This window comes from Leucoraja erinacea, chromosome 13 (assembly GCF_028641065.1).
Source record: "Leucoraja erinacea ecotype New England chromosome 13, Leri_hhj_1, whole genome shotgun sequence".
NCBI lineage: Eukaryota > Metazoa > Chordata > Chondrichthyes > Rajiformes > Rajidae > Leucoraja > Leucoraja erinaceus.
The window spans coordinates 48,559,984-48,585,773 of record NC_073389.1 but is presented as its reverse complement, the minus strand read 5'-3'; the positions used below and the strand labels follow the sequence as shown (position 1 = coordinate 48,585,773).

At 44.9% G+C, this 25,790-nt stretch overlaps 1 protein-coding gene and 1 long non-coding RNA gene across 2 annotated transcripts in view; one reads left to right on the top strand and one right to left on the bottom strand.

The window, feature by feature from the left end:
* The window catches only part of LOC129703018 (claudin-14-like), a 44,005-nt gene extending 20,485 nt beyond the window's left edge, over positions 1–23,520 (bottom strand). Inside the window, exon 1 of the mRNA XM_055645184.1 lies at positions 20,334–23,520. Within this exon, the coding sequence (XP_055501159.1) occupies positions 20,334–20,357 (24 nt within the window). The 5' untranslated portion in view covers positions 20,358–23,520. The remainder of the gene's footprint in view (positions 1–20,333) is intronic.
* LOC129703019 (uncharacterized) lies at positions 5,395–9,356 on the top strand. Its single transcript, XR_008724490.1, has 2 exons — positions 5,395–7,291; positions 8,333–9,356. It is a non-coding gene; the product is annotated as an uncharacterized LOC129703019 (long non-coding RNA).
* Positions 23,521–25,790: the final 2,270 nt, after the last annotated feature.

The following is a 25,790-nucleotide window of genomic DNA, read 5'->3' as shown; positions in this document are numbered from 1 at the left end:
ATCATCCAACTCAGTATCCCATCCCTGCCTTCTCTCCATACCCCCTGATCCCTTTAGCCACAAGGGCAACATCTAACTCCCTCTTAAATATAGCCAATGAACTGGCCTCAACTACCTTCTGTGGCAGAGAGTTCCACAGATTCACCACTCTCTGTGTAAAAAATGATTTTCTCATCTCGGTCCTAAAAGACTTCCCTCTTATCCTTAAACTGTGACCCCTAGTTCTGGACTTCCCCAACATCGGGAATAATCTTCCTGCATCTAGCCTGTCCAACCCCTTAAGAATTTTGTAAGTTTGCATCTCGCTCGGCCTCTCCCCCTCACTCAAGTGCCCTAATCTGGGTGGTGAATTTACATATTTTTAGGGGTTCACGTTACAAATTGCAGCACAGAGCCTCAGAGAGAGTTACCACTTGTAAGAGTCCCACATATGTGACTCCCTGCTGGGAATGTGTGCGCATTCTAGGGGGCGCTGTCCTGTGCATGGCTGCCCAGCCAGCAGCTGTCTGTCTTTTCATCTTTTTATTTTATTTTAGTTAGTTAAAGTGTTTTGTTTGGAGGTCTAGACTTTTTTATGTTGGGGGGGAGGGGGGAAACTACCTTTCAGGGTCCCTACCTGGTCGGAGAGGCAGCTTTTCTCCAGGCTGCAGCTTCGACCCGTCCTCGTGGCCTACCAGCGGGCCTGGAGCGGCGTTTCCTGTCGGGGACCGCCCAGAACCTCGGCTTCGGCGGCGGCACAGCGCTGGAGCGCTATCGCGGAGCGGGCGATGCCTTGCCCGGGTCGCCGCGCTGGAGCTCCGGTGAGCTGAAGATCGCTGAGGAAAACATCGCGGAGCTGCGGGACTGTGGAGCGACCAGCTGCGGGCGGCGGCGCTGAACTTTACACCGGGAGCCTGGGATCTCTAGATGAGATCGCCAGTTGTGGAGCTCCAACCGGCGCGGCCTTGTTGGCTTCGGAAGCCGCGGCCTCCAGTACGGAAGCGGCCGTTCCAGGGTTCCCAAGCCGCTGAGAGGACTCTCCCGACGCCGGAGCAACATCACCCGGCGAGAACGGCCTGGAACATCGGGCCTCCGTAGAGGCAACTGTGGAGGTGAACTGGGGTTGGGGACTGGACTTTGTGCGGGTACTTGTGTGTACGGAGTTTGGACCTGAGTGGCTTTTCTCCGGGTGCTCCGGTTTCCTCCCACACTCCAAAGGTGTACATGTTTGTAGGTAGTTAGTAGGTTGGCTTGGTATAAATGTAAATTGTTACTGGTAGAGACAAAATGCTGGAGTAACTCAGCGGGTGAGGCAGCATCTCTGGAGAGAAGGAGTGGATGACGTTTCGGGCCGAGACCCTTCAGGGTCTCGACCCGAAACGTCACCCATTCCTTCTCTCCAGAGATGCTGCCTCACCCGCTGAGCTACTCCAGCATTTTTGTATCTACCTTTGATTTTACCAGCATCTGCAGTTCTTGCAGGAAAAGCGTTCCCAATGTTGGGCCAGAACCAGGGGCCACAGTCTTAGAATAAAGGGGAGGTCATTTAAGACTGAGGTGAGAAAAAACGTTTTCACCCAGAGAGTTGTGAATTTATGGAATTCCCTGCCACAGAGGGCAGTGGAGGCCAAGTCACTGGATGGATTTAGGAGAGAGTTAGATAGAGCTCTAGGGGCTAGTGGAGTCGTGGGATATGGGGAGAAAGCAGGCACGGGTTATTGATTGGGGACGATCAGCCATGATCACAATGAATGGTGGTGCTGGCTCGTAGGGCCGAATGGCCTCCTCCTGCACCTATTTTCTATGTTTCTATGTTTCTATGTTTCTTACACTGTAGGGTAATCGATGGACCACTGCGGACTGGGCCGAAGGGCCTGTTTTCGCACCGTATCTCAGAACTAAACTAAAAACTAAACTAAAAAAAACGAGAGCCTGGTTTAGAGTAGGGAAGAGAAAGGGCAGCACAGTGGCGTTCCCTGTCCTGATGCAGGTTCACCATCAGAAACGTCGATTCCCCCTTGGCCTCCACAGATGCTGCCCGACCCACTGAGTTCCACCAGCAGTCTGTTCTTTGTTCCAGATTCACACGTCTGCAGTCAATTGTTGCAGAATTGTCGATGGTACTGCACTCTCAGGCTTCCAGCTACCTGGCTCAATGTAGTCCTTTGGTGTGGGAAGCAAAAGCAAATGCTGGTTTGCACTGAAGATAGACACAAAATGCTGGAATAACTCGAGCGAGTCAGACAGTATCTCTGGAGAAGGGTCCCGACCCGGCCCAGTCCATCACACAAAAAAGCCTCTAACCACACCATCAACTCTATCTACACTTCACACTACCTTTGGAAAACAGCTAACATAACCACAGACCACTTATGCCCCTGTCCCACTTAGGCGATTTTTTTAGGCGACTACAGGCGATTAGACTGTCACCATATAGTCGCTGGCTTGTCACCTGGTTGGTCGTGTGTAGTCTCCTCAGTTGCCCAAAGAGTCGTATCTTTTTTCTGGTCACCTCTGGATTTTGAAATGTTCAACATTTTTCCGCGACAGTCGGCGCCCGTGTGCTGGACGGCAACGATCGTAATCTGACGTGGTGCTATCGTCAGGAGGATGTAGGTTGTCGCCGGTGCTGACATCCTTTGGCGACTACCCACGTCAACCTACATCGACCGGCAAATTAATTGTCTCACCTCGTCGTAGCTTGTCGCGGGTGGACGTACGTTGTCGTAGGTAGACGTCCTATCGGTTGCCGTTTGCCAGTAGCTTGACGTCGACTAGGAGGTAGGTTGTTGAAGGCATTGCCGTACACATTGTCGTACGAGGGTCCAGTCGCCAGTTTTTCGGCGTCCTGCTACGACTATGACAGTCGGCGGCAGTCGCCGAAGAAATTAGCCTAAGTGGGACATGCCCATTACACCCCAATCATTCCCTCTTCTCCCCTTTCCAGTTGAGCAGTAGATAAAAGGTTAATGCCATGTCCTACTAGAATCCAGAATTGCTTCTTCCCTGTTGTTATCAGACTATTGAACGGACCTCTCATAGGTTAGGGGTGTAGTCCCATTCTCTCAATCTACCTCATTTTGCCCCTTGCACTTTTTATAAATTGCACTTTCTTTGCATGTGGCAAGGCATCCAGGCCATCACGGACTACAGACCCTCCACCATCACCCCCACATCCAGCGACGCCTCCTTCCTTGAGGAGCTTAATCACTTCTATGGCCGCTTCGACAGGGACAATCTAGAGACAGCCATCAAGGCTGTGCTACCTGCCGATCACCAACCCCTCACACTCACCCCCTACGACGTGTACGTGGCACTGAGTAGGACTAATGCACGTAAGGCTGCTGGCCCTGACGGCATCCCCGGGCGCGTGCTCAGAGCCTGTGCTGCGCAGCTGACAGACGTCTGGACTGACATCTTCAACCTGTCACTTGCCCAAGCAGTTGTCCCCACTTGCCTTAAAGCCACCTCCATCGTGCCAGTGCCAAAACACTCAACTGCGGCAAGCCTCAACGACTTCCGCCCAGTTGCACTTACCCCTATCATCACCAAGTGCTTCGAGAGGCTGGTCCTGGCACACCTCAAAAGCTGCCTACCCCCCACACTGGATCCCTATCAGTTTGCCTACCGTAAGAACAGGAGTACGGAGGATGCCATCTCAACGGCACTTCACTCTGCCCTCTCCCACCTCGACAACAGAGACACTTATGTAAGAATGCTGTTCATCGATTACAGCTCAGCATTCAACACCATTATTCCATCAAAACTGATCACCAAACTCGGTAACCTGGGCATCGACCCCTCCCTCTGCAACTGGATACTGGACTTTCTAACCAACAGACCCCAGTCTGTGGGTTAGACAAGCACACCTCTTCAACCCTCACCCTGAACACCGGCGTTCCTCAGGGCTGTGTGCTGAGCCCCCTCCTCTACTCCCTCTTCACCTATGACTGCACACCTGTACATGGTACTAACACCATCATCAAGTATGCAGATGATACAACGGTGATTGGCCTCATCAGCAACAACGATGAGCTGGCCTACAGGGAGGAGGTCCAGCACTTAGCAGCATGGTGCGCTGACAACAACCTGGCCCTTAACTCCAAGAAGACCAAGGAGCTCATTGTAGACTTCAGGAAGTCCAGAGGCGGCACGCACACCCCCATCCACATTAACGGGACGGAGGTGGAACGTGTTTCTAGCTTCAGGTTCCTGGGAGTCAACATCTCCGATGACCTCTCTTGGACCCACAATACCTCTACTCTGATCAAGAAGGCTCATCAGCGTCTCTTCTTCCTGAGGAGACTGAAGAAGGTCCATCTGTCTCCTCAGATCCTGGTGAACTTCTACCGCTGCACCATCGAGAGCATCCTTACCAACTGCATCACAGTATGGTATGGCAACTGCTCTGTCTCCGACCGGAAGGCATTACAGAGGGTGGTGAAAATTGCCCAACGCATCACCGGTTCCACGCTCCCCTCCATTGAGTCTGTCCAAAGCAAGCGCTGTCTGCGGAGGACGCTCAGCATCGCCAAGGACTGCTCTCACCCCAACCATGGACTGTTTACCCTCCTACCATCTGGGAGGCGCTACAGGTCTCTCCGTTGCCGAACCAGCAGGTCGAGGAACAGCTTCTTTTCGGCGGCTGTCACTCTACTCAACAACGTACCTCGGTGACTGCCAATCACCACCCCCCCCCCCCCGGACACTTATTTTTTTTTTTTTATTCAAATCGTTTGCTATGTCGCTCTTCAAGGGAGATGCTAAATGCATTTCGTTGTCTCTGTACTGTACACTGACAATGGCAATTAAAATTGAATCTGAATCTGAATCTGAATCTGAATCTGAATCTGAATCTGAATCTTTGTAGCTGTAACGTTACATTTTGTACTCTGACTATTTTCTGTTTGCACTATCTGCCGAACTCGGGTGTGGATGGATGCACTCATTTGTAGTATGATTTGCCTAGATAGCATGCAAACTAAAAAAATTCACTGTGTCTCGGTACACGACAATAATATACCAATGCCAACACCACGTTACGTGTAGGAACGGACTGCAGATGCTGGTTTACACCGAAAATGGACATAAAATGCTGGAGTCGCTCAGCGGGTCAGGCAGCAGCTCTGGAGAAAAAGAATAGGTGAGGTTTCGGGCCTCAAAACGTTACCTATTCCATTTGTCCGGACATGGTGTTTATCTCCCACACCAAGCTAACAAGACCACTCTTACCATGGCTCTTTGAGGTTGATACAAGTCAAACCCAGTTAAAGTAATTCAATAGAGCTATTGTGTATGCAGTGTGGAGGAAAAATGTTAATGTTGGCAAGATTAACGCTATTCCTTCCCCAATTACGGGGTTTTTTTTTTTTTGCTTTCTCGTGACTGACTGGTATTTTGTAAAGGATATGCCATATTTGTATAATGTAAGGTGTAATATTTTACCTCTTAATCAGTAATTTAAAGAATGTTTCATTTTAGCTGGGAGAGTGGAATTCAGTAGCTGGGTAATTTATGGCAGGTAGCTGCCAAATATTCTTTGCTACCCCTTTTACTTGATTATTCTACAGTACACTTCACTGGAGATTTATTCGTTGATTGCATATTGTAGGACTTTGTCCAAAGTGTTATTGCAGGCGGTGTTCTGAGCATTTCAGAAACTAGAGCAAAGAAGCAACACAAGTAATAAAGTATTAAAATAATATTTGCACAGCGCTGGAATATCATACAATAATACCTGGAGTATTGTGTGCAGTTTTGGTCTCCTAATTTGAGGAAGGACATTCTTCCTATTGAGTAGGTTCACCAGGTTAATTCTCGGGATGGCGGGACTGACATATGATGAAAGAATGGGGCGACTGGGATTGCATTCGCTGGAATTTAGAAGGATGAGAGAAGATCTTATAGAAACGTATACAATTCTTAAGGGATTGGACAAGCTAGATGCAGGAAAAATGTTCCCAATGTTTGGGGAGTCCAGAACCAGGGGTCACAGTTTAAGAATAAAGGGTAGGCCATTTGGGAATGAGATAAGGAAAACCTTCTTCACCCAGAGAGTTGTGAATTTGTGGAATTCTCTGCCTCAGAAGGCAGTGGAGGCCGGTTCACTGGATGCATTCGAAAGAGAGTTAGATAGAGCTCCGGGCTAGCGGAATCAAGGGATATGGGGATAAGGCGGGAACGGGGTACTGATTGGGTATGATCAGCCATGATCACATTGAATGGTGTTGCTGGCTCGAAGGGCAGAATTAGGCCATTTGGCCATTCAATCATAGCTGATCTATCTCTCTCTCCTAACCTGATTCTCCTGCCTTCTCCCCATAATCCCTGGCACACTTCACCCCATAACCACTGAACCCTGAGGATATTCTGTCAGAAGTGTGATACCAGTGAATAGTTAAATTTAATTTAGTTTAATTTAATGTCACATGTACTGAGGTACAGTGAAAAGGTTTGTATTCATAAGTGACAGAAGCAGAATTAGGCCATTCAGCCCATCAAGTCTACTCCACCATTAAATCTTGGCTGATCTATGTTGTGTGCTATCCAGCCAGTGGAAAGACTATACAGGTACATGATTACAATTGAGCCATCCACAGTGTAGAGATACAGGATAATGGGAATAACGTATATCTGGGAAGAAAGTTCCTAGATATTTATCGCCTAATTATAGGAAGGATGTCAACAAAATAGAGAGAGTACAGAGGAGATTTACTAGAATGTTACCTGGGTTTCAGCAACTAAGTTACAGAGAAAGGTTGAACAAGTTAGGTCTTTATTCTTTGGAGCACAGGAGGTTAAGGGGGGACTTGATAGAGGTCTTTAAAATGATGAAATTGATAGACAGAGTTGACGTGGATAAGCTTTTCCCATTGAGAGTAGGGAAGATTCAAACAAGAGGACATAACTTGAGAATTAAGGGACAGAAGTTTAGGGGTAACATGAGGGGGGATTTTTTTACTCATAGAGTGGTGCCTGTGTGGGATGAGCTTCCAGTGGAAGTGGTGGAGGCAGGTTTGATTTTATCATTTAAAAATAAATTGGATAGGTATATGGGCGGGAAAGGAATGGAGGGTTATGGTCTGAGTGCAGGTAGATGGGACCAAAGATCCTAGAGGACAAGATAGACCACTCCTCGAAAAACGCGTAGTATGACGTGTGTGACCGTCGACGCCATATTGTTAAGCATTTATTGGGCTGTAATGGCGTCCTCAGCTAAATCTACATCTCACTGCTCCGCTATCAACTGTTCTAATCGTAAATCTAAACGACCAGTGCTGTCATTCTTTAGGTTCCCCAATAAAAAAGAAAGGTGAGAAAATATTTTTATTATTTTCAGTCGATATTCTGTCGTGAAAATGTTATTTTCTGTTCTCCCATCAACAGCCATTGGGAAATGGGTTTGTCGGTACATTATAAAGTTATTAGACTTATGTTTAATAGATCTTTACTTACCATAATAATAAAGACAGTTTTAACACTTCTGTACATTTTAGGTTTTGTTCTTGTAAGGGATTTATTTCCAAAATATGGCCCGCGGACACATCAGGCCCAGTGGCCACGGGATTTTTCGAGCTCAGATTCGTGTCCGAGAATGCGGCGGCTGTTACCTATTATATCCCTCGAATTGTCGAGACATCACAAGCAAAGATCACAAGCCCGCCGTGATCACAAGCCCGCCCATTCAAATATTATACAACTCTGCTCTATCATCTTTGGGTGCAATGGTGGGTCGGGGGGTTAGGCGGCGGCGGCCGCAATCAAAGATACGAGAGCAGCTCTGCTCTATAATCTTTGGTCGGAATGGGACGGCTGCGCGTTATAATGTGCTATCGTTCCACTCCCTCTCCCCCTTCTCCCTCTCCCCCCATCTCCCTGTCCCCCTTCTCCCTCTCCCCCCTTCTTCCCTCTCCCCCCCTTTTCCCCAATCTCCCTCTTCTCCCTCTCCCCATCTCCCTCTCCCCCTTCTCCCTCTCTTCTGTCTCCCCTCTTTCGATCTCTCTCTCCCCTCTTTTCTCTCGATCTCTCTCTCTCCCTCTCTTCTCTCGATCTCCCTCCCTTCCCTCTCTCCCTCCCTTACCTCTTCGTGAGAGTTGGCAGCTCTGCTATGCCTTGGGTCCAAAAGAGGATAGAAAGAAAATACTTAATGGTCTTTGTAAGAAGATTTTAATAAGCTCTTCTACATTTAAGGTAAATTGACATATTAGAGGCAAAATACATCTTCAACATACAGATCTCCACACAACTGAAAACAATTGCATTTAAGTGATATATCATCCATTGTTCAGGCATGTAGTTATGATCATCTTTCTTCTTATTAGTTAATCCTAAATGATATCTCCTGTAATTTCAGATGTCAACAGTGGGTCCAGAATACTCATCGACAAGATCTCCTGCACCGAACTGCAGAGTATTTGTCAAAAAACTGCCGTCTTATGTACATTGTGTGAAATTGTGATTTATTAACTGCACAAAACTAATGCAAATGACGATACATGCCTGCATTTGGCCCATACCCCTCTAAACCTGTCCTAACCATCAAATAACCTAACAGAACTGTCATGAGGAAAGATTTAAAAGACTAGGCTTGTATTCACTGGAGTTTAGAAGGATGAGGGGAGATCTTATCATATTGTTTACAGTGTACTATGTTTACAGATTCTGTTGTGCTGCTGAAAGTAAGAATTTAATTGTTCTATCTGGGACAAGCTAGATGCAGGAAAATTGTTCTACATGACAATAAAACACTCTTGTTAGATGCAAGGGGATCTTATAGATACATCTAAATGAATAAAAGGACTGAACAAGCTAGATACAGGAAAAATGTTCCCAATGTTGGGCGAGTCCAGAACCAGGGGCCACAGTCTTAGAACAAAGGGGAGGCCATTTAAGACTGAGGTGAGAAAAAACTTTTTCACCCAGAGAGTTGTGAATTTGTGGAATTCCCTGCCACAGAGGGCAGTGGAGGCCAAATCACTGGGTGGATTTAAGAGAGAGTTAGATAGATCTCTAGGGGCTAGTGGAATCAAGGGATATGGGGAGAAGGCAGGCATGGGTTATCGATTGGGGCTGATCAGCCATGATCACAATGAATGGCGGTGTTGGGTCGAAGTGCCAAATGGCCTCCTCCTGCACCTATTTTCTATATTTCTAAAACACTCATCCAGCAATCCTCGAGCCCACCAGCTCATCCCGTAGTCAATTCATCAGCTTTTCCATAAGAACTTCCATCAGTTCTTGCAAAAGAATGACAATCAGCCAATCTCGATTACCCTCAGCCCATCAAGCAGTCCCTTAATTCGCACAGAAGTCTGAACTATTGAATGCTCACTGCATCTCTTTCCATGTCAGCAAGTTAATATCCAGCTGCATATGAACCATGTGAAAAATGAATAAATAGATGCATGTGGTGCAGTGATTTGTGCAGCACTATAGGCCTGGAGACCAAGAGGAGTTCACCATTGAACGGAGTTTGAACGGGGGGCTTGAGGCCCCCGACCGAGGAAGAACAAAAGGAAGGGACTTGAACTTTATTTCGCCTTCCATCACAGTGAGGAATGTGTAGGAGTCACTTTGGTGAATGTCCGTATTAAAATGTGTTTTTGAGTGCTGTTGCTTTTCATTGTATGACTGACCTGGCCAATGAAATTCCTCGTATATTGCAAAACATACTTGGAAAATAAAATCTGATTATGATTCTGAAAAGCCTTTCCCTTCCATACTCTTTCCTCTCTTTGATCTTTTTGCAGCTGACTGCCTTTCTGTACTTGTTGCAAGAGATTGTCGCGGCATCCAGCATCCTCGGAGAATGTAGAATTAAAGGCAGTTTTAAAGATGGTTATTTGCCTCAAAATTGGGTTATTGTATCTCCAGAACCTCCCCAGAGGCTCTGGGAGACACAAGGTTCAAGAGGGAACACAAAAAGCCTAATTAGGAAGAATATTAAGAGTAAGATTTTCAATTAAAATACTGTAATTGATGGAAACTTGCCTTTAAATTGGTTCCTGGATGAAACCCTGATGGTTCTCACATTGTCTCTTTAAATTTACTCTCCTTTTCACACTTGCATTAAAACACACAGCCACCACCATTCACAGTGATACTGCCCGGCAGTCTCATAATTACAGTCTACACAGCTACCTTGACAGCCACACAAAATGATGTAAATAAAAATTGTTTTCCTGTTTAAGAAGTTCAATTGAGAATTATTTGAAATTGTGGGGGTTGATACAAAATACTGTTGACCCACAAATGTGTTGATATGAGACATTCACATTTAAAAAATCCATGTTGCAAAAAAAGCAAGAAGGTGCCCATGTTATTTGACCAACTTGCCAGATTAATTTAAATATACACAATACACAATACAATTTATTTGTCACTTGAACCTCATAGAGGTTGTTGGAGCCCCCGGCGTGCGCTAGAAAAGTGCCGCAGCCATTTAAGCCACGCCGGGCGATGATGTAAGGCCCCGCTCCAGGTCATCCTCGACCCCTGCTACTCGGGCGGAATAATTTGCCGTTGCGGAAGCCCCGAAAAGCGGTCTCCCAGCAGGGACCCGCAGGCTCCGATATTACTGTCTGCCAGGCCTGCGGTTGGAGCCTCCGAATCTCCGGGGCTCGGGTCACAGCAGCGCATGGGTACATATGTAGGTATGTATACATTAGTTTTGCTCCTAATTCCCTTTTCAAAATCATTAATATATATGGTAAACAGTTGCAGCCCCAACACCAAGCCTTGTGGCAAAAAAATCCAGAAGATTAGTCAAACATGATTTTCCTTTCATAAATCCATGTTGACTTGGACAGATCCTTTTACTGCTATCCAAATGCCCCATTATTGCATCTTTAATAATTGACTCCAGCATCTTTCACACCACCAAAGTCGGGCTAACTGGTCTGTAATTTTCCGTTTTCTCTCACGCTCCTTTCTTGAAAAGTGGGATAGCATTAGCTATCCTCCAATCCACAGGAGCTGATCGTAAATCTATTGATCGTTGGAAAATGATAATATATATAAATATATATGTATGTGTATATATGCATGTATGTGTATATATGCATGTATATGTGTGTATATACGTATGTGTATATATATATATATGTTTATATATGTATGCATATAAATGTATCAATATGTATGTGCATTTGTGTATGTGTGTGTATAAATATATATATATATGCATATATTTATTATTACTATATAATTATATATATAATTGCCTTTATGGTTTATGTATATCATCTTACAAGACAAATAAATTAATAGTGATGATTTAAATCAAAGTTGCTTCTGATACATGAGAATAAACTATTATCTCTAACTTGCCTCTCACACACAGACACATATTCATATAAATATATTAAATATATATACGTTAAATTTAATTTTTTGCAGTGTGTGTTAAAGCAATACAATGCAAGGGAAACTACACAAAGGAGGGGTCTGTTCCCGCTACAAGATACTTGAGGATCTTTGCTTTGGATCAAAGATTATATCGGAGCTCTATAATCTTTGCTTTGAATCACAGCGGGTGGAATACCGGAAGTCGAGTGTCGCTGTAACAAATGGCGGCCGTGACGTTCCGTTGCGTACTACACGTCAGCCCATTGAATTTCGAAGGAGTGGTCTATCTTGTCCCTCTACGATCTTTGGATGGGACTAGGGGAAAATAAGTGTTCGGCACGGACTTGAAGGGCCGAGATGGCCTGTTTTCCGTGCTGTAATTGTTATATGGTTATATGGTTATAATATAAAGTTCCTATTGTATTCTTTGGCTTTATGCCACATTGGGCGGTTTGGGCAAGGTGGGCCGAAGGGCCTGTTTCCGTGCTGTATGAGTCCATGACACTATAAAATGGAATACCGTGTACTTTCTTCCATTTTCATTGTTTCCTCTCACTGCTGCCAATTATAACTGAAATGTTTTATATTAGGTAAAGAAAGAGAAGACATTTTCTTGACCAGGATTTTCAAATAGTGCAAAGGGAAGTTTGGCTGGAAAATAAAATATGTGGTCTTTTCACATGGCAGGAGCAGAATGTACCTGCTGCTTCAATGGTTTATGATAGCCTTGCATAGAATCTGGCTTTTCACATTTTTGTGCTTTCACTCTGAGCAGTAAAAATAACATTCTACACCAAAGGATAAATCTGTTTTAAAGCGGGAATTTATTAATTTATCAATTTTCGTTGCACTGGAAACCTATGGAAAAAAAAAGACATTCCATACAGCTTTGGTGAACGGAACCAAATGAATATGAACAGAAAAAATAAACTTTCATTTATTCGACCTCCATTCATTGTGGAAATCTGATCTTAGTTTATCATTTAAATTTATTGTATAAAAGGATTTACTTTACCAGCATTTGCATTCAAATCTGTCCTGGTCACTTTCTTCACCTTTCAGTTTAATACCAACAGGTTCATTTCTGTTACTCTGCCAAAACATTTTGGTAGCAGCCTAGAATTATGTTATTTAGTTTAGAGATACAATGTGGAAACAGGCCCTTCAGGCTTCAGCCAACCGAGTCCACACCAACCAACAATCCCCGCACATAAAAACACTACCTTATGCACACTAGGGACAATTTTACATTTACACCAAGCCAATTAATCGACTAACCTATACGTCTTTAGAGTGTGGGAGGAAACGGAAGATCTCGGAGAAAACCCAGACGGGTCACGGGGAGAATGTACAAAGTCCACACAGACAAACACCCTTGGTCAGGATCGAACCCGGGTCTCTGGCGCTGTAAGGCGTTAGCTCTACCACTACGCCACTCTGCCATCTGCATAATTGCCAGGTCTCATTGCTGCTTTATCATTGATTTGTTATCACTTTGATGTGAATTTGTTGACAACAGAACAATTAGGTGAAGGACATAAAGATGGGCTGTGACTGGCCTGGTAGTCGAGAACACAAGAACATAGGAACAGTAGGCCGTTCGGCCCCTCAAGCCTGTCCTGCCCCATTCAACCTGATCGTGTTTGATCTACCCCAGGTCTCGATTCCTCCTCTGTTCCAGCTTCCCATGAACCTCAATCCCCCTGATCTTTCAAAATGGATCTGTCTCCTCCTTTATGCCCCTGTCCCACTTAGGAAACCTGAACGGAAACCTCTGGAGACTTTGCGCCCCATCCAAGGTTTCCGTGCGGTTCCCGGAGGTTGCAGGTGGTTGCCGGAGGTTGCAGGTAGTGGAAGCAGGTAGGGAGACTGACAAAAACCTCCGGGAACCTCCGGGAACCACACGGAAACCTTGGGTGGGGCGCAAAGTCTCCAGAGGTTTCCGTTCAGGTTTCCCAAGTGGGACAGGGGCATTAAACACCTCAATTTATCTAACTATACAATTCTCTGTGGCAGAGAATTCCAGAGATTCACCACTCTCTGAGAAGAAATTCCTACACATGACCATTTTAAACGATTGCCTCTTAATCTTGTAACCATGTCCCTTCTCGCTCACTAGTAGCAACATGTACCCTACCCTTAATATCTTCGTTGGTTCAATTTGATCACCCTCATTCATTCCAGCCCAAAATAACATGTTTAGACATCCTCTCAAGCTAGCGATGATCTCTTCTTGATTATCTCCAATGCAGGTATATTCTTTCCGTAATAAGGGGACTGACATATCCATAAATAGGCACTTCAAAGTACTGGAGACATGCCACTAAAACTGACTGCAAAATATTCCTGGCAAGTGAATCTTGATCCGAAACGTCGACCATCCCTCTGTTTCCACAAATGCTGCCTGATCCGTTGGGTTCCTCCAGCAGTTTGCTCCAAATTCCAGCATCTGCAGTCTCTTGTATCTCCAGGGTTATTTGTGTCTACATTGCCTACAAAAGGGCATTCAGCCCAATCCCACCACCAAGTACTTGGCCATTCTGCTGTGGGTTACATTTCTTCCCCTGCTCCCTTATTTTTTTAACTGCAATGTGGATCTCGACCTCCAGAACTCTTAGAGGCAGTCGGTTTTAGACCACGACTGCCAAAAGAGAGACAATTCCCTTGTAATAGTCATAGAGATAGTCAAATAGAGTAGAAACAGGCCCTTTGGCCCAACTCGCCCATGCCGACCAACATTTCCCATCTGCACTAGTCCCACCTGCCTGCATTTGGCTCATAACCCTGTTGTATCAGTGTACTTGTCCAAATGTTTCTTAAACGTTACAATAGTACCTGCCTCGACTACCTCCTCCGGCAGCTCGTTCCATACACCCACAATCTTGTGATCTAATGTGTGGGAAAGAACTGCAGATGCTGGTTTTAATCGAAGGTAGACACAAAATACTGGAGTAACTCAGCGGGACAGGCGGCATCTCTGGAGAGGAATGGGTGATGTTTCGGGTCGAGATCCGTCTGAAGAAGGGTCTCGACCCGAAATGTCATTCATTCCTTCTCTCCAGAGACGCTACCTGTCCCTCTGAGTTATTGCAGCATTTTGTGTCTACCTTCGATTAAAACCAGCATCAACCTGTGATCTAATTTTTGATCAGCACTAATTGCAAAAATTTAACCTGATAAAATTATAATTGAAAAATTCAACTGCATTAAATGATATATATCATACTTACCCTTTTGTCCGTTTAATGAATATACCTGTGATATTAAATCAGTATGCACTGCCGATTACTGCCACAAGGGGACAGTGCAGTATGCATTTTGTCTACAATGATCACCAGACCATCGTCTCCAATGTCTAACCTCAACCAGGGATAATGATCGGAATTGCAGAGTGAGAATTGAAGTTTCTCTTTTTCAAGTCACAGGTTTAAGGTGAGGGGGGAAAGATTTAAGGGCCTGTCCCATTCGGGCGACCTAATCCACGAGTTCTGGCGAGTTTGCCCTCGACTCATACTCGCAGCTTGGTTGACACACGAGGTTGTAGGAGGTCTTCGTAACTCTCCTTCATGATCGAGAGTGGTCTCCGCGTACTCGAGGCCTCAGCTAGGTCGCGCCGTTTTTTTCAATATGTTATAAAAATGCCCGCGAACAAAAAAAGATCGCCATGGAAAAAATCAATACTTTTTTTACTTGTAGGTTTAGTCGTAGTAGGTTGTAGTAGATTGGCATGTTAGTTGTAGGTAATCGAGGGTAGTCAAAGATAGTCTTCATCATAGTCAAAGGGAAGTCGAAGGGAGGTCGAAGGACATTGAAGGAGATCGAAGGAGGTCGTCTTCACTCTCCACTATTCGGTGTCCAATTTTCCTGAAGTTAGTCGTAGCTAGTCATAGCTGGTCGAAGCTGGTCTTCAACATATTCGAAAGAGGTCAAAGGAGGTCTTCTACATAGCCCAAGGAGGTCTTAAACATGTCATTTTTTCCATCTCTTCTAAACTCGCCAATTTGGTCGCCCAAGTGGGACAGCCTATTTAATAGGAACCTGAGGGGATTTTTTTTCACCCAATGGGTGGTGGATATATGAGATGAGCTGCCAGAGGCGGTAGGTTAAGGCAGTTGCTATAACAACATTTAAAATATATTTGGACAGGTACAAGGATAGGAAAGGGTTAGAGGGATATGGGCCAAATGCAGGCAGGTGGGACTAGTGTAGATGGGGCATATTGATCGGCATGGGCAAGTTGGGCCGAAGGGCCTGTTTCTGTGCTGTATGAGTCTATGACCAAGTCAGCCCTAACAGTTGAATCTTGCTAACACTGCTAATGGGAAGCTTCTGTAATTTACCCAGGAACACAAATCCAGATAGAATCTGCCCTGTCCTGGTTCTCTGGAAGATCTGGAGAGTAGACGCAAGAAACTGCAGATGCTATTTTACAAAAAAACAAACAAACAAAGTGCTGGAATATCTCAACGGGTAGGCGACAGATAGCACAATGTAGGCGACAGATAGCACAATGGGCTAAGAGTTCGGCTGGCAACCTGAAGGTAGCCGGTTCAAATCCCGCTTGGAGTGCATACTGTCGTTGTGTCCTTGGGCAAGACACTTCACCCACCTTTGCCTGTGTGTAATGGAATGTAATTACGGCGGCAGGCGCGGGCACACCGCGACGCCCTGTGTCTCCCTTTCAAGGGAGATGCTAAAAATGCATTTCGTTGTCTCTGTACTGTACACTGACAATGACAATAAATTGAATCTTTTTTTTTTTTCTTCAGTCTGATTGTGGTAGGGAGGGAGAAAGCTGGAAGGGAGGTTTAGGGCGGGACAAAGCCAGGCATAGGTGGATATAGCTGATTGCAGATGGATGGACAAAGTCAGAAGATGAAAAGGAGACAGGCGACTGTGAGATGAGGTGGGAAGAGACAAAATGTGAAGTCGGAGAAAGGGATGTAAGTGGAAGGGGGCTGGGGGAAGGGGAAAAGGGGGGGCTGGATAATGAGAGAAATGCGTGCCTATCCATGAGCTCCAGAGGTGCCGCCTGACCCACTGAGTCACTACTTTACTGATTTGTCTCTGGCTCATTTCTGAACCCATTAACCTCAGAACATAGAACATAGAACAGTACAGCACAGGAACAGTCCCTTTGGCCCACAATGTCTGTGCCAAACATGATGCCAAGATAAATCAATCTATATTTGCCTGCACAAGGTCCATATCTCTCCATTCCCTGCATATCCATGTGCCTATCCAAAAGCCTCTAAAATGCCACTACCGTATTTGCCTCCACAACCTCTCTTGGCAGCATGTTCCAGACACCCATTACTCTCTGTGTAAAAAAACATCTTTAAAATTGCCCCTCTCACCTTAAAGAAATGCCCTCTGATATTTGACATTTCCACCTTGGGGGAAAAAAAGGCTTTGACTGTCTACCCTATCTATGGAAGATCCCATGTGGAAGAAACGTTGATGCACGAAGCAATTGCAGAGATGAAGCAGCAATTCACTTAATAATAATAATAATAATAATAATAATAATAATAATAATAATAATAAAATAATAAAAAATACTTTATTGGTCCCCTCAGCAAAATTCAGGATGGAACTTGCACTTCCTCCAGTATAATGCTCTGCACTCCAAGCTCATGATGTGACCTCTTCTACTCTAAAGAAACCAAACTCACCCTGGGTGACTAGAACACCTCCATTCAGTCGCAAGGGAGGTCCTCAGCTTCCACTAGACATCTCCGTTCTATTCTATTCCCACTGCGTGCTTCTGGTCTCTTGCATGGTTCCAAAGAACCTGATACAAGTTCAAGCAGGAGTTTCCCATCTTCTGACCAGGCAGGTCACAGCCCTTGGTACTCATCGATGAATTCAATCATTTCAAAGAGCAAGTCTTTCCAGTATCAGAAGTGGCAGTTCTGACAAAAAGGTTGTCCAACTCCGTTTCTCTCTCCACAGATGTTGCCTGATCTGCAGAGTATTTTGTTTAGTTTTGTTCAAAGATACAACATGGTAACAGGCTCTTCGGCCTACCAAGTCCATGCCAACTTATCCTTTCACAATAGTTTGAGGTTATTCTACTTTCGCCTCCACTCCCTACACACTAGGGGCAATTTACTGAGGCCAGTTAACCTACAAACACACGTAGACACAAAATGCTGGAGTAACTCACCTGGTCGGGCAGCATCTCTGGAGAAAAAGGATGGGTGACATTTCAGGGTCAGAACTCTTCTTCAGTCTAAAGCAGGGTTTCAACCCAAAACATCGCCCATCCTTTTTTCTCCAGAGATGCTGCCTGACCTGCTGAGTTACTCCAACATTTTGTGTCTATCTTTGGTATAAACCAGCATCTGCAGTTCCTTTCTACATGCTACAAATGCACACATATTTGGTACGTGGGAGGAAACTGGAGCTTCCGAAGGAAACCCATGTGTGGTCACAGGGAGAATGTGCAAACTCCACAAAGGCAGCTCACAAGGTCAGCATTAAACCCAGGTCTCTGGCACGGTAAGGCAGTGACTCTACCAGCTGTGCCACCCATATATTCTGGCATTCTTTATCGGAAGTACCAGTGTTCTGTATTTCAGTGTTCCAGCATTGTTTTCTTTTATCATCGTATCTTTTCTATTTGCATCTGTAGAAATATCATCAGCGATTGGTAATCCTTCATGCCGCTCTTGATTGCGATAGACCTTCTCGTTGTTCCCTCCACCCTCCCCACAGCTCCGCAGCTTAAAACACACTTAATTTCCAACATAAGTTTATGTTCATAAGTTCTAGGAACAGAAACAGGCCATTCGGCCCATCAAGTCTACTCCGGCATTCCATCATGGCTGAGCTATCTCTCCCTCTTAACCCCATTCTGCTGCCTTCGCCACATCACCCCTGACACCCGTACTAATCAAGAATCTTTAAATCTCTACCTTAAAAATATCCAATGACTTGACCTCTACAGCAGTTTATGGCAATGAATTCCACAGATTCACCACCCTCTGACTAAAGAAATCCCTCATCTCCTTTCTAAAGGTACGTCCTTTTATTCTGAGGCCATGGCTGGTCCTAGACTCCCACACTGGTGGAAACATCCTCTCCACATACACTCTATCCAGGCCTTTCACTATTCGGTAAGTTTCAATGAGGCTTCCCCTCCCTCATCCTTCTAAACTCCAGCGAGCGCATGCCCAAGTGACTTCAAAGGCTCATCATATGTTAACCCAATCATTCCTGGGTGATTGGGAACTCCTCCTAGTTTAGTGAAATGTCTTTGACCTGCAACATTAAATATGCTTCTTCCCCCCACAGACGCTGCCTGACCTGCTGAGTGTTTCCGGCATTTTTACGTTTAATAGCTGGATCCATCAACCTTTACCCATTCCATTCAAAGTATTTTCAGTATAACTTTGTCAAATAAATCCATGTCTGAACCACTTTCCCTCTTCCTTTCCTGTGGTTTGTCAAATGGCAGAGATAACATGAGGGGAGGTCAGGCACACAAGGTTCATTTCACATTTATTTATATACAATAGCGCAAGAAATTCTCAAGAGGATGAAAAATCAATGCCAACACCTTCTTAAAAGACAGCTGTATACACTACAGGGCAGGATTAAGGAAATATGGATTGTGGATCAATAGGCCTTGTGTTTATATGATAGGGTCTCCCTGAATAGGCAGTATTGTAGAACTCTGAATAGAATGCAGACGGTTCCAATGGACACAATTGGCATTTTTCACTTGCATGCTTATTTTATACAAGGAAATATGCAGCAGTTTCCCACATGAATAGCTGTTAAGTGGAACTTGACTGATATCAGTGAATTTAGAAATCAGACTTTCAGAGTTTCGAGGAGTTAATAACAGGGACAGTCTGATCCTGCTGGGTGGGAATATTAAGAATATCTCACAACCGCTGACAGCGATGAATGCAAAACAAAAGCATTTCACACTGGCTCAAAGAACGGTTTAGGTTAGTTTAGGTTAGTTTAGTTTAGGGGTACAGTGTAGAAACCGTCTCTTCAGCCCACCGATCCCCGCACTATCCTGCACACACTAGGGACAATTTACGTTGATGCCAAGCTAATTAGCCTACAAACCTGTACATCTTTGGAGTGTGGGAGGAAACCGGGTCTTCCCGGAGAAAACCCACGCTGGTCACGGGGAGAACGTACAATGTCCGCACAGACATGCACCCGTAGTCAGGATCGAACCCGGGTCTCTGGCGCTGTAAAGGGCCTGTCCCACGAGCATGCGACTGCATGTGGCAAGCGCGACCAAACCGGAAGCGGGGGCCGCGCGGAGGTCGAGTGATCCCCGTACAGGGCCGGTCCCACCACCATGCGACTGTATGCGGCGAGCGCGACCAGGCAGGCCGTTGCCGCGCGGAATATTTGGACAGTGTCAGTTTTTCGGAGCCCCGCGCGATGTCGGGACCAGCTCCGCACAACTCCATATGGCTCCGGTGATCGAAGTGGGACTGGCCCCGCGAGGCCGTACGGCTCAAGCGACCACATTAGGTCGCGCTTGCCGCATGCAGACGCATGCTGGTGGGACAGACCCTTAAGTCAGCAACTCTACTGCTGCACCACTGTGCCGCCCAACAGATCGTTGATGGAGCATAGAAGGCGAGATAGCCACAAAGTGGTGCATTAACTCAGCAGTTCAGGCAGCAACTATGGAGAAAAAGGATGGATGACGTTTCAGTCTGAAGAAGGGTTCCGACCTGAAACATCACCCACAGTTTACTACATAGAAGCTGCCTGACCCGCTGAGTTACTCCTGCACTTTGCATCCATCTTTGGTATAAAGCAGAACTTTCAGTTCCTTCCTACACATACAATACTAGGTAAGATATGACTCGTGAGCATTCTAGTGCTGGTGTTTTAGCATTCCATGCTTCTGGACAGACACCAAACATATGCCAAAGATCTCCATCATCGCGTGTTCATATTTCTTATCATCTGTGCAGAATATTGTACACAAACCATTACAAAAGGTAGACTGTATCTGAGCATACCTGATTTCTCGGCTTGATATTCATCCCCCTCCGCTAGTTGATGGACTTCATGCTCTGGTTAATATGAAACAGGTGGGAAAATAAGCCAAATTCTAGCTGGAGTTGTAACTTGAAGCAATGAATTACTGGGAAAAGAGAGAAGAACAACACACATAGCAGTGAAGCTGGTTGTTCCTGTGCTACTTTGAGGTAGGAAATATGCATTGGGAGCAGCCTGAAAGGTGATTCTCTGAATGTGTCTGTGGGAGTTGAATGGCAATTGTGGGTAGATGTAAAATGGGCCAGAGTGAGTTGACAGCCTGCGTTACATTGATCCCCGGAGACCGCACACCTGCTAACACCTGCTTCACGCAAAGTCACCGTCTACTGCTTGGAACAGCCTCACATCTGTTCCTGAAAGAGCATGGGGTCAAATCTTCAATTGGCCAGGTTGTGCACAGTCCGTGAGCTCATTCTTGAAGCCTACCTGCGTCAGTCTGCAGCCATACAGCGTGTGGCTGGCACTTTGACCTGTTAGCCAGAAAGCCTTTCATTTAACACTTGCTGGAGCGTGCAGTCTATGCGGACATGTCATGCCATGCACGGGAGCACTACACTGCGCGTACTATCATTTAGACCCATTGATCCATGTAGCAGGGATTCAGATGGTGGTCAGATGTTCTAGGCATTGTGAGGAACTGTTTCTTGCATTGGCATGTTATAATGGGGATTAGAAATTATGATTCTCAGATCCTCTTCCTATTTTTTTTAACTTATTTTTTTAAATTTTATTTTTATTAGCAGTACAATAAATCACATTAATACATCGCATATATCTTATTACATTATGTTGTACCACTTCATTTTTTGAGCTTTAAAAAAGATAGAAATAAAAGAAGTAAGGAAAGTAAGCAAGAATCGTGAAAGTGCAGGAAAGTTTTGGGAGTAAAGAACCCCTTAGGGAAGGAATTAGAGAAGGAAGCAAAGAAAAGAAATAAGACCCTAGAAAGAAAAGAAAAAAAAGAAGAAAGGAAAATCAATCGCTCTATTGTAACACAAAACTCCGCAAAAAAGGATATACCAACCGTGTTTTTATTAAAAATGTATTTTATACCCCCCATTATCCTCTTCCTATTACCCAAACTCAAAACCTCACACCCTCCATTCTGCTCCTGTTGACGTAAGTTTTGGATGCCAAAGGTTGTCTTTCACCTGTCGGTTCTGCTCATCCCATGCTATGATACAGACACAAGGAACTGCAGATTTACTTTACTTTAGAGATACAGTGTAGAAACAGGCCCTTCGGCCCACCGAGTCTGTGCTGACTCATGTCCGTGTCCATTCCATTTCACATGTTGCCACTAATATAGTTTGCCATGGTGGGCATACACAGGTACATATTTGAACCCATCATATTTCTTCACAAAGCTCAGTAAAGTGCCCAGATTCTTTTAAATCCAGGGGCGTCTCCATTACGCAACAGAAATATGCAAGCAATGGCCAACTGACTAAGTGATACTCTAACTGAAGCAGAACATGCAGGCTTGTTCCTTTTTTGTTGATTCCTTTGTATTCTTGGGACTTGGTTCTTCTTGATGCATCTTTGAGCTTCTGATTGTTTCTGCGCTGCTTTAAGTCCGTAGGACAAAAGAAGTTATTGAAACTTGTTAGAGCCTTTCTGATGGCTGCTTAATGCTGTGCTGCATCTTTTGTCATTTGCTGTTTGTACAGCTGTAGTTCGAGGCTTACCAGTATTGCTGTGGGTATAACTCTCAACTTGCGTTACAGAGAAGCAAGGCCTCCCCATTTGAGTAGAACCGCACTAACAATAGTGAACATTTGTTTCTTGCTGGATTCAATGGTTGGAACGTGTAGAAACATAGAAACATAGAAAATAGGTGCAGGAGGAGGCCATTCGGCCCTTCACTGCCATTCATTGTGATCATGCTGATCGTCCCCAATCAATAACCCGTGCCTGTCTTCTCCCCATATCCCTTGACTCCACTAGCCCCTAGAGCTCTATCTAAGTCTCTCTTAGACTTTTGCCTCCATCACAGTGAGGAGGTGCTTGGTGAACTCACTGTGGTGGATGTTAATTTGTGTTTATTGTATGTTTTGGTATTTATTATTATTGTGTATGACTGCAGGCAACGAAATTTCGTTCAGACCGAAAGGTCTGAATGACAATAAAGGAATCTAAGTCTAAGTCTAAGTCTAAGTCATGGGATTAATAATTGGACAATTCTCCTTATTAATTAACATAGAACAAAAAACACGTAAAACAAACACAAGATCAGGCCTTTTGGCCCACAATGTCTTTGCCGATCATGATGCCAAGACCATCTCTTATCTACCAGTGCATAATCCATATTTCTCCATTCTCTGCATAACCATATTCATATCCAAAAGTCTCTTAAATGACACTATAGCATCTGCCCCCACCACCAACAGTAGCAGCACATTCCAGGTCATCACCATAATCTGTGCAAAAAAAGTTGACCCGCACATCTCCTTCCAACTTTGCCTCTCTCACCTTAAAGTTATGCCCTCTAGTCTTTGGCCTTTCCATCCTGGGAAAAAGATTTCCCCAGGATGATGTCTGCCCTCTCGATGACTAAAGTCACCTGATAACCAAGATGAGGAAGACAACTCCATCGTAGAAGTGTAGAAGTTGGGAACTCACGTTGCAATTGTATAAGACGTTGGTGAGGCCACATTTAGTTCAGTTCTGGGCACCGCATTATAAGAAAGATGTTGTCAAGCTGGCAAGGGTACAGAGGAGATTTACAAGGATGTTGCCAGGGCTAGAGGGCCGAGCTACAGGCAGAGATTGAGTAGGCGGGGACTTAATTCCTTGGTGCACAGGTGGATGAAGGGTGATCTTATAGCGGTGTATAATATTATGAGAGGAATAGATCTAGTAAATGCACAGAGTCTCTTGCCCAGAGTAGGTGAATCGAAGACCAGAGGACATATGTTTAAGGTGAAGGGGAAAAGATTTAATAGGAATCTGATGGGCAACTTTTTCACACAAAGGGTGGTGGGTATAAGGAACAAGCTGCCAGAGGATGCAGTTGAGTCTGGGACTATCCCAACATTTAAGAAACAGTTAGACGGGTGCATGGATAGGACAGGTTTGGAGGGGTATGTACCAAAGGCTGGCAGGTGCGACTGGTGTAGCTGGGACATGTTGGCTGGTGTCGGCAAGTTGGGCCGAAGGGCCTGTTTCCACACTTTATGACTTTCAGACTCTATGACTCTATGACTACATGTTCCTGCCTCCGGTCACACCAATCCCCATGCCCAGACATCAACTATATCAGCCGCGATCTAGTGATGCTCCACAGATCCCATCCATTCCCTGCTCCCAAGTATCCTCTCCCATATCCTAACATAATTAAAATCTATCACCCCCACAGTTTAGGACCCTAACTTGAGAATCAACTCTATGTTGTTGAATGGCTGCATTGGATCTTACAAACTATGGTCATTGTTCCCAAATGTTCCACCATGGTCACTTGCCCATCCTCATTCTAAAAGATAAGTGGGAGGGTGGTTTGTCTGGAAGGTGCTGCCAGGGATAGTCATGGAGGTAGATATGATAATGGCATTTAGGAGGTTTTTGGGCAGTAACGTGGGTATGCAGGGAATGAAGGGATATGGATTAAGTGCAGTCAGATAATAGTTGATCTTGACGTTATGTTTGGCACAACCGTTGTGGGCCAAAGGGCCTGCCCCTGTGCAGTTCTATGTTCGATCAGTTCTAGTGCAGCTCTCTCCTAAGTAGGTGGGAAAGAATTGCAGATGCTTGTTTAAATCGATGATAGACACAAAATGCTGGAGTAACTCAGCAGGACAGGCAGCATCTCTGGAGAGAAGGAATGGGTGACATTTCGGTCGAGACCCTTCTTCAGACTTCCTCTCTCCTAAGTAGGATTCTATACATGATGCTTATGATAACGCTCTTCAATGCATTTTATAAATTCCTGGGTTAGATGCAGAATGCTATGTGCGTTTACGATTTGGGGTGAAAAATGGTTAAAATTCATCTTTATCAGTCTGATTTACTTTAGCATCACCTCCTATAGAACAAGAGAGAGAGATCTGAGTGGTGCTAAATGCAAACCCTGCCACCCAGCCCCCTCCCCATTAATGGGTACTACCTAATGTCTCATGACTTGATTAGAATGGGTATCAAGGGTTATGGGGAGAAGACAGGAAAATGGGATTAGTAAGTAAGTTAGTAAGTAAGTAAGTAAGTAAGTTTATTGGCCAAGTATTCACATACAAGGAATTTACATTGGTGCTCCGCCCACAAGTAACAACATGACATACAGTGACAGTTACGAATGACTCAGAAAACACTAAACATTAATAATAATAAAACATTAATGATAAAACACCATTGATCAAGCATGTGAACCAACAAAATACCAGATCAAAGGGAGGCTACAGATTTTTGGCTGTTGAGTAGAGTTGAGTAGTTACTCATGGATAAAAACTTCTAAATTAGAAGGCAGAGTTCAGCCATAATTCAATGGCAGAGTGGACTCAATGGACCAAATTGCCTAATTTTACTCAAAACCTGTGACTGTCCACTCCTGACCACTCCTATCCACTCCTGACCACTCTTGACTTTATTTTAGACATACAGTGCGGAAACAGGCCCTTGGCCCCACGGACTCTGCGCCGACCAGCGATCACCCCGTCTACTAGCACAATCCTACACACTCGGGACAATTTGCAATTTGACCAAAACCAATTAATCTACAATCCTGTACGTATTTGGAGTGTGGGAGGAAACCGGAGCACCCGGTGAAAACCCACGCGGTCACAGGGAGAACGTACAAACTCCGTACGGACAGCACCCGTAGTCAGGTTGGAAAGCGGGTCTCTGGCGCTGTGAGGCAGCAACTCTACCGCTGCGCCACCGTGCCGCACTATGAGCGGTAAACATGCTCCTGATAGAGCATTTAAGCAAATCAATAAATAAGAATTAAATGTTCTGCATATCAATAATAAAACAGAAAGAAATTGCTCTGAGAATTGTTCGGAGGTGTGGATTTCTTAAGGTCAAAGGAGAAAAAGGCCCTAGTTTGGTTAAACATGGATCTGGCTCCAATGTAATCCCAATAGACTGCGCTGCAAGTAATAAACCACGGGGAATATCAGCGTTCCCACTGATATCTGTTTGGCAATCACCACCGATGTGAAATTTCTCATGTTCTTCAGCTTTACTGGCATTGACTAGCGTAGGATCATCACTATGGAATGGAAAGGGCTCAGATCAGCTTTCCTTCAATTCTCATTCTTCCACTTTTCATTTGGAAAAAAAACTGTCTTTTGTGCTCATTCTAACAGCTGTGTATACCTAAGTGTGCAGAGGAGTGGCTAACACCACAAGCTTAAAGCTCGAGTATTCACCATTGTGACCTTGTAATCACCGAAAGTGCTACAAATCCCCTGATTACTCATATA